The sequence below is a fragment of the Falco rusticolus genome, chromosome 4 (assembly GCF_015220075.1).
Source record: "Falco rusticolus isolate bFalRus1 chromosome 4, bFalRus1.pri, whole genome shotgun sequence".
Lineage (NCBI taxonomy): Eukaryota > Metazoa > Chordata > Aves > Falconiformes > Falconidae > Falco > Falco rusticolus.
This window is the reverse complement of record NC_051190.1, coordinates 33,366,323-33,382,497: the sequence shown is the minus strand read 5'-3', so window position 1 is coordinate 33,382,497 and position 16,175 is coordinate 33,366,323. Positions and strand designations below refer to the sequence as shown.

General features: G+C 38.3%; 2 protein-coding genes across 2 annotated transcripts in view; both read left to right on the top strand.

The window, feature by feature from the left end:
* Positions 1 to 5,956, top strand: part of MOSMO (modulator of smoothened) — a 33,089-nt gene extending 27,133 nt beyond the window's left edge. Inside the window, exon 3 of the mRNA XM_037382821.1 lies at positions 1,979 to 5,956. Coding sequence (XP_037238718.1) covers positions 1,979 to 2,163 — 185 coding nt within the window. The 3' untranslated portion in view covers positions 2,164 to 5,956. The remainder of the gene's footprint in view (positions 1 to 1,978) is intronic.
* Positions 5,957 to 7,367: 1,411 nt separating this feature from the next.
* VWA3A (von Willebrand factor A domain containing 3A) overlaps positions 7,368 to 16,175 on the top strand; it is a 32,162-nt gene continuing 23,354 nt past the window's right edge. The window contains exons 1-10 of the mRNA XM_037382461.1: positions 7,368 to 7,433; positions 8,072 to 8,196; positions 8,274 to 8,348; positions 9,614 to 9,668; positions 10,488 to 10,586; positions 11,623 to 11,729; positions 12,035 to 12,160; positions 13,467 to 13,575; positions 14,730 to 14,795; positions 15,268 to 15,393. Coding sequence (XP_037238358.1) covers positions 7,368 to 7,433; positions 8,072 to 8,196; positions 8,274 to 8,348; positions 9,614 to 9,668; positions 10,488 to 10,586; positions 11,623 to 11,729; positions 12,035 to 12,160; positions 13,467 to 13,575; positions 14,730 to 14,795; positions 15,268 to 15,393 — 954 coding nt within the window. The remainder of the gene's footprint in view (positions 7,434 to 8,071; positions 8,197 to 8,273; positions 8,349 to 9,613; positions 9,669 to 10,487; positions 10,587 to 11,622; positions 11,730 to 12,034; positions 12,161 to 13,466; positions 13,576 to 14,729; positions 14,796 to 15,267; positions 15,394 to 16,175) is intronic.

Here is a 16,175-nt window from a genome sequence, read left to right as displayed (position 1 = left end):
GCTATGCAAATCATAAGCTTTGAGCATCAAGATATAAAATATATTATAAACTCCTAATCTTGGATAAACACAGAGTCCATTAAAAAAAAAAAGGTTTTAGTATGGGCGTGTAACACTGTAGCTGGGTAAATGGGAGCATGTGTATTTAGTCAGGAAAAGCAGTAGTGAAGTTACATTGAAAAATACTGAGGCTGCTCCAGCCCATCATGTTCTCATTTGGAAAAACTGGAGACTTTGTCCTGGTAAGGCCAAAGGGGACAGGCAAGCTTCTGAATTTATGTACCTTTGGAAAAGCAGCTGCAGCACTGCTGACTTGCACAGCAACCAGTGATCAAGATGATGGCTATTACTGTTGCTAGAGTGTTTTACTCTTGCTTGTTTGACTTGTGGGGAAGCTCAAGGAGGGAACAGCATCCGCAGTTTGTTCTGTCTCTTAGTGGTAGGGAAAGGGGAGACAAGGACAGCACCTGTGACCCTTACTAACAAACAAAAAGCAGCAGTCTGTTAACTGAGAGAAGACTGAAAAAATCAGCGTGTAATGCACTTTATTCATGTAGGAGCATTGTAACTTGGCTTGGATTTTCTTTTTCATGTGGCTGTGTTTATAGGTGCACTTTGAGGACTAGGAGAAGCTTCAGTGGTAGCCAGTGCATCATGTTAGGAGATGTCAGTATGTGGATTTCTGGGCTTGGTGGGAGAACAGAGCAGGTTCAGCCCCTTCCCCCCCCCCCCCCAATATAATTTAGATTTGGTTGAATAATGGGTATTGGGATGCCATGCTCCACTCATAATAAATTATGTTTGAAACAAAGTTGAAATACATAGAAGTGAAATAAGAGTAAAGCACTAGTAGTTGACTGAACTGGTAGAATGAGATAAAATTGTGTTCTTCTAATACTGATTAAAAACCTAATTGTATATTCTTGCATATACAATCAAACCGATTCAAAAGTGAATCCTTTTTATTATGAAGAATGTCTTGCCTCTTAGAGGGACCATATTTGGAAGGCGTTCCTTTGGTCAAGCATATTGCTACATTTGAACTAAACAGAGTTACTTATCCAAAGGGAAGGATAACAACCCTGGATGTGCCCTCCTGGATTTGATCAGTGTACTGAAATGTGCTGTGAGGAATGTTAGCCACTCTTGATACCTGAAGCCTTTGAAATCCATAATGTAATTCTAATTAATGGCTTTAATAGGAGTTCTGGTTTCTTTTTTGTACATCCACACAGAGTCAGTTGTAAGCATGAACCACGTACATAAGTCTAACTGTTCAGGTGAAATAAAAAACCTCATTGCTTGGTTCTCTTTGTTCATGGAGTCTGAATTTGAAGTTTTTCACTAAGAAGCTTAGATTAAACTGAATCAGAAAACATTCTTTGTATTCTGGTAGAAAATCTTAAAGATATTTAATTACATAAGGAAACATCCATATAACTAGGAAACTGGCATCTTTTAATCTAAAAGAAACTGTAATGACAACCTGTGTTTTCTATTTGTAGCAAACTTACAGAAAAGGAATTTGTGTGGAAGAATGGGAGAGGGCAACTACAGTTGGAAAAAAGACAACTCTTGACAATAGAAAAGGAGTTTCTTCAATGTTGAATGTTAGTTTACCTTTACTTTGGGGAAAAATTAACTGAAGAAATAATGAACTCTGTGACTAAATTTGTGGATGATGGTAGAGGTACATCCACCAAATTTTTATTCTGTAAAGACAGTTCATGATCTAGTGAGCAGGACTGAAATTACAGTGAAAATTGGGGGTTTTTAGTTTTTCTTGGGAATAGATGGGGGATGTTTTAAAAGCATGATAATGCCTACTCAGTCCTTTCAAGCAAGTTAGGTAGTAGAATATCTCAGCTGTTCAGTTTGGTCAGAATACTTTGCTTGCTTGTCTGGACTGCTCTAGGAATGGATAAATATTCTCACTTTAACACAGCAGTGACTCTTTTTTTCTCTTCTTTCTTTGCAGTGATTCTATTCTGTATGGCAGCCCTAATATTTCCAATTGGATTTTACATCAATGAAGTTGGAGGTCAACCATATAAATTACCCAATAACACAGTGGTTGGGTCTTCGTATGTACTGTTTGTCTTATCCATTTTCTTTACAATAGTGGGACTTCTATTTGCTGGCAAAGTTTGTTTACCTGGCTGATGAATGTCTGAACTGCAGGACTATTTTGGAAAAGAGCAAGACATCGGAATTGCATTCTCAGGAGGATGCTTAAATCAGACTATGAAACACTTACTGAAAAGAAGAATGCTTTGACTTGTTCTCACTATGCACTTTGGATAAAAAAAAGGAGAGCCTTTCCCGTAACCAAATACAGACAACGTCAACTAATCTCCTGAGCATATTTTAATGCAGTCGGGTCTGCACTGTGATAGGAACTAGTGAAGAATGCTTTACACTGAGAAGCATAATGCCCCATGTTACTGTACTGTTCCTGTTTTTAACGTCTAATGATTTGGAAGTCAAAGTATTTATGAACTTTGTGGTAGACCAGAGGGTTGCAGAGGAATTCAAGTGAGGCTGGCCTCGCTGTTTAGGAGATTAGTATTTTACATCTTCCTTCTGATGAGCAAAGCCTTCGGCACCAATGTGGATCAATCTTGCATTACTGCACCAAGAAGCCAATAGATCAAATCATGTTCTCTAAATGTATGTAATGGCGAGAAGACATACATCCCCTCCTCCCCCATAAGTTCTAGAAAAACACTAAGGAACATTTTAGAGGGGGATTTCTTCCTTATATTTATATAAATATATATATAAATATATATATATATTTTGCTGATGCAGTATACAGTGTGTGTGTATGTGTGTGTGTGTATATACACATATATGTATATATATGTATATACACACAAATGGTTCCTGGAAAAGAACTCAGAACGCTTTGCTAGCAAAACACTGTGGTGTGCAAAACTAGAACTCAATAGAAAAAAGCCATTTCTCTGAAGGCCACATAGCTGAGAGTCTTCAGTTTACCTCATTCTTTGTAGCAGCCCTTGATTTTAACAGTTTTTGTAATAGGTACAAACGATCCCATGCCTTTCTAGGTGCAATTTTAAGTTAAGCTAAAATTCTTTTTATGGTAATTTATTTGTATATGAGGGTAGAAGGTGAGATCATGTCATACCTTAAAGTTAAAATCCTGATTTTGGGAAACTGACACTATTTAAATTATTAGCAACTGTTGTACAGAAAGTCTCTTTTTCTACTGCATTGTTACATTAGCATTCATACATGGTCAAGCACAGCATTTTACTATAGGTTAGCATTTCTCTAGCACATGTAAAATGCAATCTTTAAAGTCATACAAACACTATTCCACTGCAAAGATGGAAGAACTTATTTTTATTTTGAGTATTAATTCATCTTTACCAAAAAAAAAATGAGCAATATAATTGTTTAAATAATATATGCCTTGTTTACTAAAGCTGTAATTTTAAATGTGCATTTAAGGGCCACCCAAATTTGGAGTAAATATTCCTCACTAAAGGTAGTTTTATTTTTCAACACAAGGATAAACATTTGAATCCATAGATATCTTAATTCACTACTTAATCTAACCTTGCAGAAAGTACAGTTTAGTGTCCCAGGAAAGCTTCCTGCACCATCAGTATTTGTTTTCCAGTTAATACGTGGTTTACCTGAGATTCATTATGAACACAAAAAAATGGTATTTGTCAAGTGCTGTTTCATTGAGCTTATTAGAACTGCATTACTGAATAGACATTTTCCTAAAATGTTAGCGAAAGAGTATTTTGGAATGAGATTGTTGATAAAATATAATCAGTTCCCAAAATAATCACTTATCTGATAAGCTTAAATGTTTGAAATAAGACAATTTGCACAATTCTTTTAAACTGTGTGCCATTCAGACCCTAATGGGTCCCTGTCCTCCTCCACCTCTTCCCTCTCCCCCTCCCCAGGTATTTTAATATGAAAAGGTTATTTGCTGAATTAAGTTTGTTCAAAGATTTCAAATGAAAAGCAAACTTGTCACTGGAATGGCCTATAAGTGAACTTTTTTTTCCAGTCAGCTCACTCACAGGTAGAAGGGAGTGTTTAGGGCTCACTAAATTTTTTTTAAAGCATACTTGTCTGTAAATACAGCTGAGCACCTCCTTGGAAGTGATGGATTAAATATGATTTGGTTCCTAATTTAAGCCTTTATCTGCATGAGCAGTGTGAGGTCCCTAGTGATGTTGGCCCCTAGTGATGTGAGACAAAGTGCAGGGTTCATCAGCTGGTTGTGTGTCTAAATTTTTGGTGTTATCACTGTTGTATCCTAAGCTGAAGTATTCACTTTAAAAAAATAAATCATAAATTATGTTGGGGGGGAGCTCTTCATTTTCAGAAATGCCACTTGTAAATAGTTCTAGGAGATTTTTTTAACAAACACAGGTGGTGGCGGTGGGAGTTCCTCAGTTGCTAAGATTTCTTCTCCCCTCCGCAGCTTATTTCAGTTATAGTAACATCATGTATACAGTGGATTTAGGCTTAGATTAAATGGATCATAATTTAATAAAAAAAAAAAAAACCACTTATTTTGGAGCATACCAAGACTGTGGCTGGCTGGCTGGAAATATATCTGATCTGCCAATGCTATTGCTATGAATTATGAAATGATAGCAGAGATTTAACAAGTAGATAGTTTAATTAAATATTTGAGCATTTTAAGTCCAGAAATAGATGCAGCCAACTGCATTTAAAATAAAAGCACCCGGTAATTAAGAGACAGCTGTCAACAGTTGCTTTTAATAAGGTCACTAAGTACTATATAGTACAGTATTAATTTATAGCAGAAAATCATATCTTGTAAACTGTATATAAAACACTGTTTTATGGTGCAATCATTTGTCAAACTTATGTCTGTTACTTTTATTTTAAAGTTGTGTGCATTCTTTTCATACCTAAGAGCATCACTGTAAGATCTGCTGAAGACTATTTATAGGTTTTATTTGCACAAGATTTTGTTTTAAACTACGGGAAGTTCGTATTGAACATGCCTAAACATCTGTAGACTTTTTCAGTTCATGAAAAGCAAATGTTTCCATGTGTATCTTCTCCAAAGGTAATCCCATATTTGTGTTGAGTGTTTACATAAACTTTTCTGATTCTGCCAGCCATTAATTGTAACTTTTTGAAGGACAGCTCATTTCATATGTCACTAAAGATTCTTATTTAGTCTTTTGCTTCAGAATTCCCCCAAAGGTTTGACGTCCCATCGTAATGTAATTTGTGCACACTATGTTGTTGCACACTATGTTGTTTGTTTGGCCAACAAAATGTAAGATCAGAAGCTTGAAATACCTTCAGAAAGAAAACTAGTGGATTTGTCTGTATAAATCTTGCGTTGAGCTCAGCTGAAATATTTGCCTGGAAGCTGTTTGTCTCAGACCTGGGGAGGGTGTGCTTCCCTGAACACACCAGTCTATTGAAAGTCGCTTTCCGTTGTTAATCTTGCTGGCCAGTGATACCAGTTTCCCGAAGGTGCTGGTAGCCTGCACCACCACCTGAGCCTGGTCCTCTGGCTGGAGTGAAGCAGCCGAGGGCCCTCCTGTCATACCTGTGTTTCAGAGCCATCGTTTAACCACTTCGGAACACGACTGTAGATTACTGTTTGCCCCAACACACACACACACGATAAAAATGAAAGCTGTCCTTTAAAACCTTTGTGAAGGATGAAAATAATGAAGGAAACGGTGTCTGCAAGGGGTTGTCCTGCCTGGGCATCGTGTCGCTCGCAGCTTGACACCCAACCGCCTGCGTCCCCTGCCCCGGCCTTTACTGAGGATTGTTTTCTAATTGGTTTAGAACATTTTTCAATTAATGATTTCCAAACAAATGTTAATACAAACTGTATAAAATGAACATAATTTTCTTCACTTGTATTTTTGTTATTGAGCAAGTTTATCAAAATAAATTGTCTACTAAAGCGACTGGCCCCGGCTGCGCTGACTGGAACTGGCCCCGGGCCTCGCGCCCGGGTGGCTCCTCACGCCCCCCGCGGACCCGCCCGCCGCCGCCGCCCGCTCCGCCCGCCGCTGGGGCCGGCCTGTCTCCACCGGCAACGCCGCAACGCGGCGGGCCCAGCGGGGCGTGGGGCTGGGCTGCCCCGGGCCCGCACGGGGGAAGGGTCGGGTCGGCTGAGTGCCGGCAGGTACCTTCGCCAGAAGGGGCTTAGGGGAAACCCTGTCACGGGCGCGGTGGGAGCCCGGGCTTTCGGGACGTGTCCGGGCTGGGGGCGCGGGGGCAACGGGGGAGGCTTTTCCTCGTGAGGTGAGGAGAGGAGAAGCCCAGCGGGCGGGACGCGCGGGGTCGGGGAGCCGAGGGGCCTTTCCCTCATGAGGTGAGAGGCACCAGCGGGCGGGACGCGCGGGGTCGGGGCGCCGAGGGGCCTTTCCCCCGTGAGGTGAGGTGAGGCGACGAGAGGCAAGTCTGGGGGGGCCGGGAGGCTGCGGGCAGAGGGCTCCGCTGACACCCTTTGGTGAGCGAAAGGGCGCGGGTGGTTGGGGACGGCATGAGGCAGCGCAGCCCTGCCAAATGAAAAACAGCATTTTATGATCGTTTTTGCCTTGACGTTGCTGCGGCTAAACCCGAGGGGCAGCTCACCTACACGGCCCCATCCCCGCCGCAGCCCCGTGGCGGCTCACACTCGTTCGGAGACCGCTGTTTTGCTTTGGTTAATCTTTCCTTCTGTCTGAGCTGTGTGGCTAGTCTCCCGGCAGCTGTGCGTACATAATTAACTGCAAAAAACCTTTAACAAATAGCTCTTGCAGGGTAGTTCCTAAATGTGTTTTCTATAGGTGGATAATTGTAACTCCTCTTTGCAGCTGTTGTTTAATTTCCTGTTGTCCCACATGCAGTGTAATTATCATATAAGTTGCTGACTATTAATACCTTTTAAAATAGTATGTATTCCTGAGGGTTTAAGCTTTTTACTCTAATACTTTTGTCTTTTTGCATTTTTTGAACAAGGCTAAGTTTATTCATCTAATGGATACACACATCAGGAAAATGGCACCGTTGTTGGACAATGATCAGGTTTTGGCAAAAGTTGGGTGAGGATACTGTTAAAAAGTCTTCTTGGGTTTTCATATATAGCTATAGAGTAAAAACTGTAGCTTGTATAAACTATGTACTATGTCCTTTCAGAACGTTTGTCATGCATCAAATAGAGTGTGTAAACAAATGTCAAAGCATAAAAACTTCCTACTGAAAAAAACTTGTAAAGAGTTTATGATAATACGAGAATGTTGTAAGTAATCCCATGAAATTAATTGTCTTGTAGCGTGACCACAAAATCCAGTCTACAGGGTGATCATCCACCATGGCAAGATTTTACTATGCCTCATCTAGGACCAGATGATGGATTGCTGGTAATGTATATCACCAAGACACAAGATCTGCTGGTAGGCATGTTAGTTTTCCTGCTAAATGGAGTAACTAGAAAAGTAACACATACCCACCATAAAATACAGAATGGGGAATAAATAAGCTGATAGACAACTGATATGTTTCCTTACATATATTTACATATACACACAGACAATTTGATAGATAAAATCACTAAAGTCATTAAACTACGTATAATTTCTCTGCAGAGTTTAATCAGTCCATGAACACACAAAACAATAAAGGTACATCAACTGTTGGTACTGATTTTTTCTTCAGAAAAGCAGAAACCAAATATATACCCCTTCAAACTCTGTGAGGCAGGTTTTGGAAATGCTTAATTTTTCTCCCTCCCTTGTAACTCACTGGGGTATTTATTTTAATTCTTTTACTAAACTCTCCTGTTTCTTGTCTTCCTGTCTCCTCCAGACTAACCTCTTCTTACCCTTTCTTTAGCTCACAATCAGGGAATATTCTGAAAGCTTCTTTTCCTTTGCATCCCACATCCAAAAGTGTATGCCAGTACCTAAAATTATGTTGTTCTTGGATATGCATTGCCTACTAGCAGCTGTCCTTGGGACTTAAATTTTTGTCACGTTGGAACAGCACATTTCATTTCTCATGCTGCATTTGATTTTTTCTATTTCATCTATAGGGAGTACAGATGAAGAAAATACAGTCTAAAAAGGTGCAAACCACAGAGGAATGGCTAAGAAACCACAGTTTAGAATCCTTGAAATTAACATTAGAGCATCTGGTAAATGAAGGCAATATTATTTTGTAAGTACAACACTGCCCTTTCTTTAGTCAGTTGTAATTGTGTGCATCTTTGATGTTAATTATACATAGTGTTCCAGGAATTCAGGAAATTGTGTTGAAGAGATAGAGTTTACAGAAGAGACGGTTACTGATTTTGAATCCAGACTTTCTGAGTAAGTATCCATCTTGTTTATGATTTTGGTGCATGACATTCTATATCCCTATCCCCCGTGACTGCAGGTACTGCCTTCAATTATAATTTGTTACCTTTGGGAACTTCAGAGTATCTCAGCATTAAATCCTTTCTGCTGAAATTTAGGGTAGGTGATAATTATATGTCACTACAGCTGAGGTTTTTTTAATGAAGATGCCTATTAACCAGGTTTTGAACTGAAGCAGTTAGCTCATTTTAGAAAGGTAGCTAGTAAATGGTTGGGTTTTCACAGGTAATACTGCATATTTGTGGGTTATGTTTACTGTAACTTGGATTAGTTTCAAGTCATGGATCTAGTCATGATCTGTGGAAATTAGAAGTTTTCTAAGTGAATTTTAAAATTATAAAATTAAGGAAACTTAAATTGAGGGGGGAAAAAGCTGTAATCGTGTTTTTGCTGGTTTTCACTCCTAGACTGTTCCTAGGAGTGCCACTACTTCAGCATACCTCACTGTGTTAGTTATGAAGATCCAAAATCTTGAGAAGGTCCACCTTTGGTACTTGGGCCCTGCACCATCTAAGCAAACTGTCTGCAAATCTGGTTTAAAAAAGTAGCTTTAGCACTTTGAAAAAGCAGAAAGGTATTCCCCCTTTATTGATTTAAACTTTATTTGCCAAATTGTAAAAACTGTGCTCATGGTATTAAAAATAAGTTGGTTGAAAAACAATTTTAGAGGACAGCAAGCATATTGTTTTAGCTCAGGTTATACCTGTTTTGAAATGGAATTGTTAAAAGTTGTGCTGCATTTAGTCCAGTACTTCAATGAGTGTGCTGCCTTTCAATGACAAGATTGTATTTCACGACTGTTTTAAGCCATAGGGTAGTTTGTGTTAAACGCATCTGCTGCTGCTAACCTGTGTGTGATGAACTAAACTTAGTTTTGCCTGAGCTTCTGTCACTCACACATACACATGGTGAATACCCCTCTCCTATCTCTGAACAGAATAAGCCAGCAACTAAGGAGGAAACATTTCAGTGATCCAGTTTTCAAGACAGCTTCATATCTAATCAGTCAAACAGCTTTAAGGGAAGAAGTTTTTAAATGGTTAGCCCTGCCACAACCACTTGTGTGAGAACACTGAAAACAGTATTTTTAAATACTGTTTCTCACAGATTTTGCATATGTGAGAGAAAGGATGTGATGAAGACAAGTGGTTGATTGTTACATCAGTGTACAATGCAAGAAAATGCCTTAGCTAAATGTGTGCTATGCCTTTTGTCAGAGTGATCGAACTTTATCAGCAGCGAATTCAGTGGCTGTTGCAGGACAGCAGAAAGGTAACTTTAACTTTGCAGTATATTTTTACACTGGAACTGTATATGGCATTAAAGAATAAATTAACTTTTGAATGCTAGTGAAAAGTAGCTTCCAGAAAGCTTATGTATTTTTGTTATTTACTGGGAGTTATACATCATGCAGTGATACATATCTTGAAAATGGATTGGTTTTCTTGAACTTTCATTGGTATGCAGTTTTCTGCTTCCTAGATCCAGTCTTTTTCTTTCTCTTAGCAGTCTTAATCATCAGGACCTCTCTGCGATTTAGATGGGAGCAGACAACGCTGAGCTTAAGCTCTGACTGGAGTGGAGCTGTCTTGTAGTCCGTTGTGCCCTCTCTTGCAGAGCTGGTTAATCGCTTACTGTGCCTAGTCGTGCTAATGCTCAGGAGTGGGAAAGGGACAAAACTGCCTCTCAAAGGGGATAGAGAAAGAAGCAGCATTCCAGAATCTGGCTTCCACAAAGTTGCTTGGTTTAATGTGAAGGAGATTCTGTAGACAAAGTTATTTTTATCCTCTCAAATAACTAATAGTTTGTCTTGGGAAGGAGGTAATGTGATTCACTGGTAAGCATAAACTGGGAGTCAGGAGGCATCTCTTTTTTTTTTTTTTCTTTTTTTTCTTTTTTTTTCTTCTTTTTTTTTTCCTGGTTTTTTTTTCCTTTCCCTTGGCTTTGTCACTGTGTTATCTTTATGCTAAAAAGTTTAAAGTGAAAATAAATACCTAATATTTGATTTTTAAATAGTGTTGTACAGAATAAACAGTAAAACTATTAAACTTTCAATAAGCTTAGTATTTACAGTAACTTTTCTCTTTTAAGGTGTTTGGCCTCATAAAAGGGACCAAAGTTGGACTTATGGTTCATGTGTCTCATATGAGTTACGGACCTCAACTACTGGATTTTCAGAAGGACCTCTTGGTAAGTAATAATAAGCAGACTTTGACAATTGTAACTTACTAATTAAGCTTTTGTGTAACTACAAGTCAGGAACTTAGTAGAAAAAAACTGCTTAAATTCAAAATATACAATACAATAGTTTTCTGTTGGAAAAAAGTATGTTCTAAATGTCTTTGAATGCTAATGTCTAGATAAAAACAAACTTCTCTATGTACTATAATAATAATACTCGCCTTATTAATATCTTGAAATTTCTCAATTCTTGTACTAGCATTCTCAATTGAATAAACTTGCCTAACAAGCAGCTGTAAGAGATAGAAACAAGTTGCACATAGAGCTATTTATAGTAAATATTGTTTCCTTATGCTTTTATGTTTTGTGGCAACAAGGCACACTTCAGAATTTTGGTCAGAACCTTGGTTCCTGAAGTCCCAAAAGAAGCTTTTTCTTTATTCTGCTCTTTATTTCTATAAAGCTTTTGTATTAAGGAAGGAAGGTATAACGTAGCTGGTTTACTATCTAACTTTGAAACTTTGTACAATTTCATTTTCTGCATTCAGGAATTATTTTACATCAATTTCTATTACCTGCATTTTTCATTTGTGTGTTTTAAATAAAACTCCTTCAAGAAAACTTGATTTCCACATAGTCTGGCTTGCCTAGCCTTAATATCTGAACTGTTGTTTAGCCCTAACCATGAATATTTATCAAACATTTTTAGTAATTGCTTTGTGGGTGAATATGCCCATTCTAGATCAGTATGTTGTTTCACGTGCCCATCAGCTAAGAAGAAAAAGTGACAACAGTACAACAAATATTCCCCGTTTCCTGCCCCATTAACAAATTGGCTGGATCACCCCAGGTTTGCAGGTTCTGTCTCTGTACTCCTTAACAAATATTTGAATCTGTATGGCTTTTTATTGGAAGCTTTTCTCTGTGGTAGCTGAAGATATTGCTGTCAACTATTTTTAGGGAATTGCTATTTTTAGTCTTTTACATAATAACCCTGCTAGAAGCAGCATGGATAATAATGCATTAACAATTTTTTATTTATTAGTGCTTAATAGATGAACAGCTATGTTACAAGAAGCAATTGTACTGCCTCTCATTCAGTACAGAAATTTCATCTCTGTGGGAGAGTCCAAAAAATATCAATGTTCATGTGTAAGTAAGTTGATTTCTCTGAAAAATAAAAGTGTTTCAAACAAGATCTCCATTTAATTAGAGCAATTTTTTGTAGATAATAGCAGTTTTTCATCTTGTGCCTGTAGTGATTTGTAAGAGGGGGGAAAAAAGCAATGAATTTTAAGTGCATTTCAAGCTAGTTGTTCAAGCATGAAATATCTTAGTAGCTCCTGTGATTTGTAGTAATCTTCATGATCTATCTTATTTAACACCTGCAAATTAAGTGTACATATTCCTTTTTCTCCCCCTCCTGCCCATCCCCATCCTCCTGCCCTCTCCTGCAGGCTACATGAAGCAAGACAGTGGATACAACAGCTGGAACCTGGTCAAGGCTGCAATTTGCTGAAAGCCTTAAAACATGTCTTTATGATGAAAGAACTGAATTCTCTGGTTTTTATTGTAGGAAGCTGGTAAATTCATTATGTGTCAACCAACTTTAGCTGGCATAAAGAATTGGTACAAGAATCTGAACTTGATGCAAAAATAAATAGAAAATTTAAGATCCAGGGTTTTCGTACTACTGAATTCCTGTATTCCTTCCCTTTTTTACTATTTATAAATCTTTTCTGATATGAAGCTACATTTTTTTGCTTTGCAGATCAGCTATCGCTTAATCCATTGAGAGTCTGCTAGCTCTAATTTTGCACCAATAAAAATCCTTCAGCATCATTAAGGGTGTCACGGAAAGGGTCCACATGTCTGGGAAGATTATATGATGAGCTAGATTTTGCTGTAAAATAGCATTAAGCATTTAAAGATAGTCTTCTGTCTGTGATCTTACTGGTGCTGATGGAAAACTTGACATGTCTGATTAAATAAATGAAACCAGGCTGAGACAGATAAATTATGGACTTAAATTCTGTAGTTCTACTGTCATCATTTGAAAAGTTGCGGTACTGGAGTCAGGATTATAAGAAAAAGACTACAGTAAGGATTCTGGAAGCGTTACCCTACTCCTAATTTATTTTGGTTTTTTTTTATTTTAAATATGCAAATAAGGGATGGTGCAAGTTTGGCAAGCTTGGTATTTAGTGTGATGGAGATTACGTTTCAGCTAATTTCCTGAACACAACGGTGTTCAGTTAAAAGGTTCCAAGTTTTGCTTAGGTCTGCTTTGAACAGAAAGCAAAACTTTATAGATAATGTGTGCAAGTGAAAACTTCCTTAATTTCTGTCCCTGGCCAAAGTGTAGCTGGAAGGAGAACTTTCTACTAACCATGAAGAACCATCAAAACTCGGGGAATGAAAGCTCTGTGGGTTGCAAAGTTCTAAGCACGAAGGTTTACATTCTTTGGTGCCTTTGGAAGACAGTGCACATCCTTACATACAGTTGAAGATCTGATTCAAAATCTTTTATATTGCCATTTGTCACAGGGGGAAAACCCACAATTCCTGATTTTTAGCTTCCAGGGCTATCAGAGAATAATTTAGAACATTTCATGCACAAGCTGTTAAGAACTGGAATAGAATCCTAGTGCTTTTATTGTCATTCAGGTTTTCAGGACAGGACCAAACCCCAGTAGTGGTACTTCAGTAATGGCTGAAAGAGAGAGGCAATTAAGTTATGCTAAATGACTGGATTACATTCCCATGACTGATTATTTCTTTCCCACTTAGTTTACCTCCCTGTCTTCTTCAGTATGACCTTTTTCCCCCATTTGATTACTGCCATTGTTAATTCTTTTTTTTTCCCCCTTATTTATTTATTTATATCAGCCCTGACCAGCCTTTGGAAATATTGTCTGACTATGCTCAGCAGTGTATGCTGGGGAGAAAACTGCAGACTCATGCTGTTACATATGATTGCAGCAATCCTGCTTCTCTTGTAAGTAATTGTTTTAAAACTTACTTCCGTAAGTGTCCTGTCATTTGTTTCCTATTCAGCTGCAACATCTTCTCTCATAAACTTGAGGGGAAGCTAACCTACTCATTAAAGAGTTCTTGATCTAGCATTGTATTTTCTTTAGAGCAGTTTTGCATACAAGAAAAGATTTGTTTGGAGCATTCATCTTGGTTCATACCGAAGCCAGAAGTGGCAACCAAGTGGTGTCAGCTGGCTTGGCAGCTGAAGGGAAGCAATTATTTCCAGATAATCATCCTTTGTGTTTACAGAGAAGACTTTAGGGCTAAGAGCTCTTTTGCAGGTGAAAGTGAAAGATGGGACCTCAGGTAGGCAATATTGCAGTAAGGACAAGTGGGTAGGGAGAAGGATCATAGGAGACAGAAAGGCAGGGAATTGGAAGTGAGATCATATGAGCATGGCAGTATGGGATAGGAATATTTTGGTATGGAATAGCATCAGGGCAAGACCTAGAAGCCTTGCTCAGATTATAGTGTTGATCATGAACAGTGGTTTAGATCTTAGCAGTGACTCCCTGAAGGAAGAGGACAGAAGGATAAGCAGTTACTTTTGATGAGCTTCTGCATAGGAGCTTGGGTTTAGGTGTTGATCGCTTGTTTAAGCTTATCCCTAAGGCATGTAGTGGCTTCAGTGACAGGGAAGACACCACTGAAATCCTGGTTTGAAGAGAAGGTTGAATGCAGTAAGGGCATTGCAGTCATGGGGAAGGGGATTGTAGTGGTAGATGGTAGGAGAGAAGGAGATGGGGGAGGTGAAAACAGAAAAGGATTTAAGAGGTAATTACAAGCAAGGGAAGGATAGCCTAACATTTATACTTGTAGACTTCAGTGATATGCCTTTGATCTGCCTAGCACAAGCCTGCGTTCAAAGGAAGAGAAAGTGCCTGGCATTTTAACACAAGGTGAATGAACTTGACCCGTATTGCCTGTTTCACGAATTTCTTTACTGAATTAGTTTTTCAGCCTTACTAAAATAAGACTGGTAAGGAAACAATGGAAGCATAGTTACTTTGGCTTTCTCATGACATGTACCTCAAAGATTCTTTCTGTCTCTAATTAAGAATTGAATACCAAAACTGAAATCAAAGTAACTCTTTTTCTTCCTATTTATATATGTAGGCAGTTCTAAAGAACTTTGCAGAAGCTGTAAGAGGCCGTTATCATTGCTACTCTTCAAAGGGAGAGGTAGGTGACAGCTAGAGAGGCAAAGCATTTTTCTCTTTTTGATGATTCTTCACGTTGAGAAGGTAAACTAATTATCATCTGTGTGGAAGTTTATAGCAAGACTTGGTGCTGAAAGTCTGTGTCATAGAAGTGCTAAGGATGTGTTCAGTAAACCTGTAGTTAATTTTTTCTCTGCAAGTGAAAATGCTTTCCTAAAAGTGCAATAAATTTTGCAGATACTGTTCGCTGACATAAAGCTGATTAATAGGATCAAAGCAGTGGCTTATGGTAGACCAATTCAAAATAATAAAATATTATCTTGTTTATAAAATGATGACTAACTTACATGCAGTGCATTAGATATATTTACACTCAATTCTGCTGTGCCAGGCAGTCTTGTATAGACGTACACACATCAGAGTAAGAAAGCTCTGTTTAGTTAGTGTTTGAATAGTAGTTAACTTTTTTTCCCCCTTTTTTTTTATATGTACAGAATTTTGATAGCAGTGATTTTCGTCTGCTACTTCAGGAATCCCAGAAGGCTAAGGACCTACTCAAGACCATCAAGCAGAGTTTTCAAAGAAGAATTGGTGGTTCTCTTGTTAGTAGATTAGCAGATGTATGTATCTTTTTATTTTCAGGTGTACTTTGAAGTATCAAGGGTAGAAGGTTTTAGTGTTCACAGTATGAAAAAAAAATTATATGACTACTCAGGTATTTTGATAAGTGAACTTCGTATATTATATATTGGCCATCCATTGTAAGAACAAACGAAGGCCAAAACCAGTAGAGACATTTTGCTAGATGTTCTCCAAAATGCAGCAAGTTTTATAAACCAACCAAAATGCGATAAAAAGAACATTGTACCATGATCATAATGGAAATCTAAGAGAATAGCTACCCTAACAGTATGCATGGTCATTTGAATGAAGTTCCAACAGTCCTTTAAATGGGAAAAAGATACTTACTCCTACATGATTCAGATGGACACTTAAATCATCTGCAAAATCCTAAGGGCTTGTCTAGATATATTAGTAGCATGGAAGTTGGGAAGCTACAGTCTGTCTGTTAGACATCTGTCTCTATGTTGGTCCTGTCTTATTTTGAGGATTTGGCACCCTTGGTAATGTTTCTATTTTTATGCCTTATTTGACCAACATACCAGAGGTTCTTACCTTGTTTGTCTTTTCCCCAATGAAGTAACTTCTAAGTGCTTTTGATGAAATATGGGTGTGGAAGAAAGAGAACCTCCTGTGATTCTGTGAAAGAGGGACTGAGAGCTTTCATTGGGTATCCTCCTATATCTGGTCATCTGACCTGAGGCATCCTAGACAGGAGGAAAACTGGTTATTTGTGAATAATATTTCTAATTTTGTTTTCCCTCACCCTCCCTATTCTGTA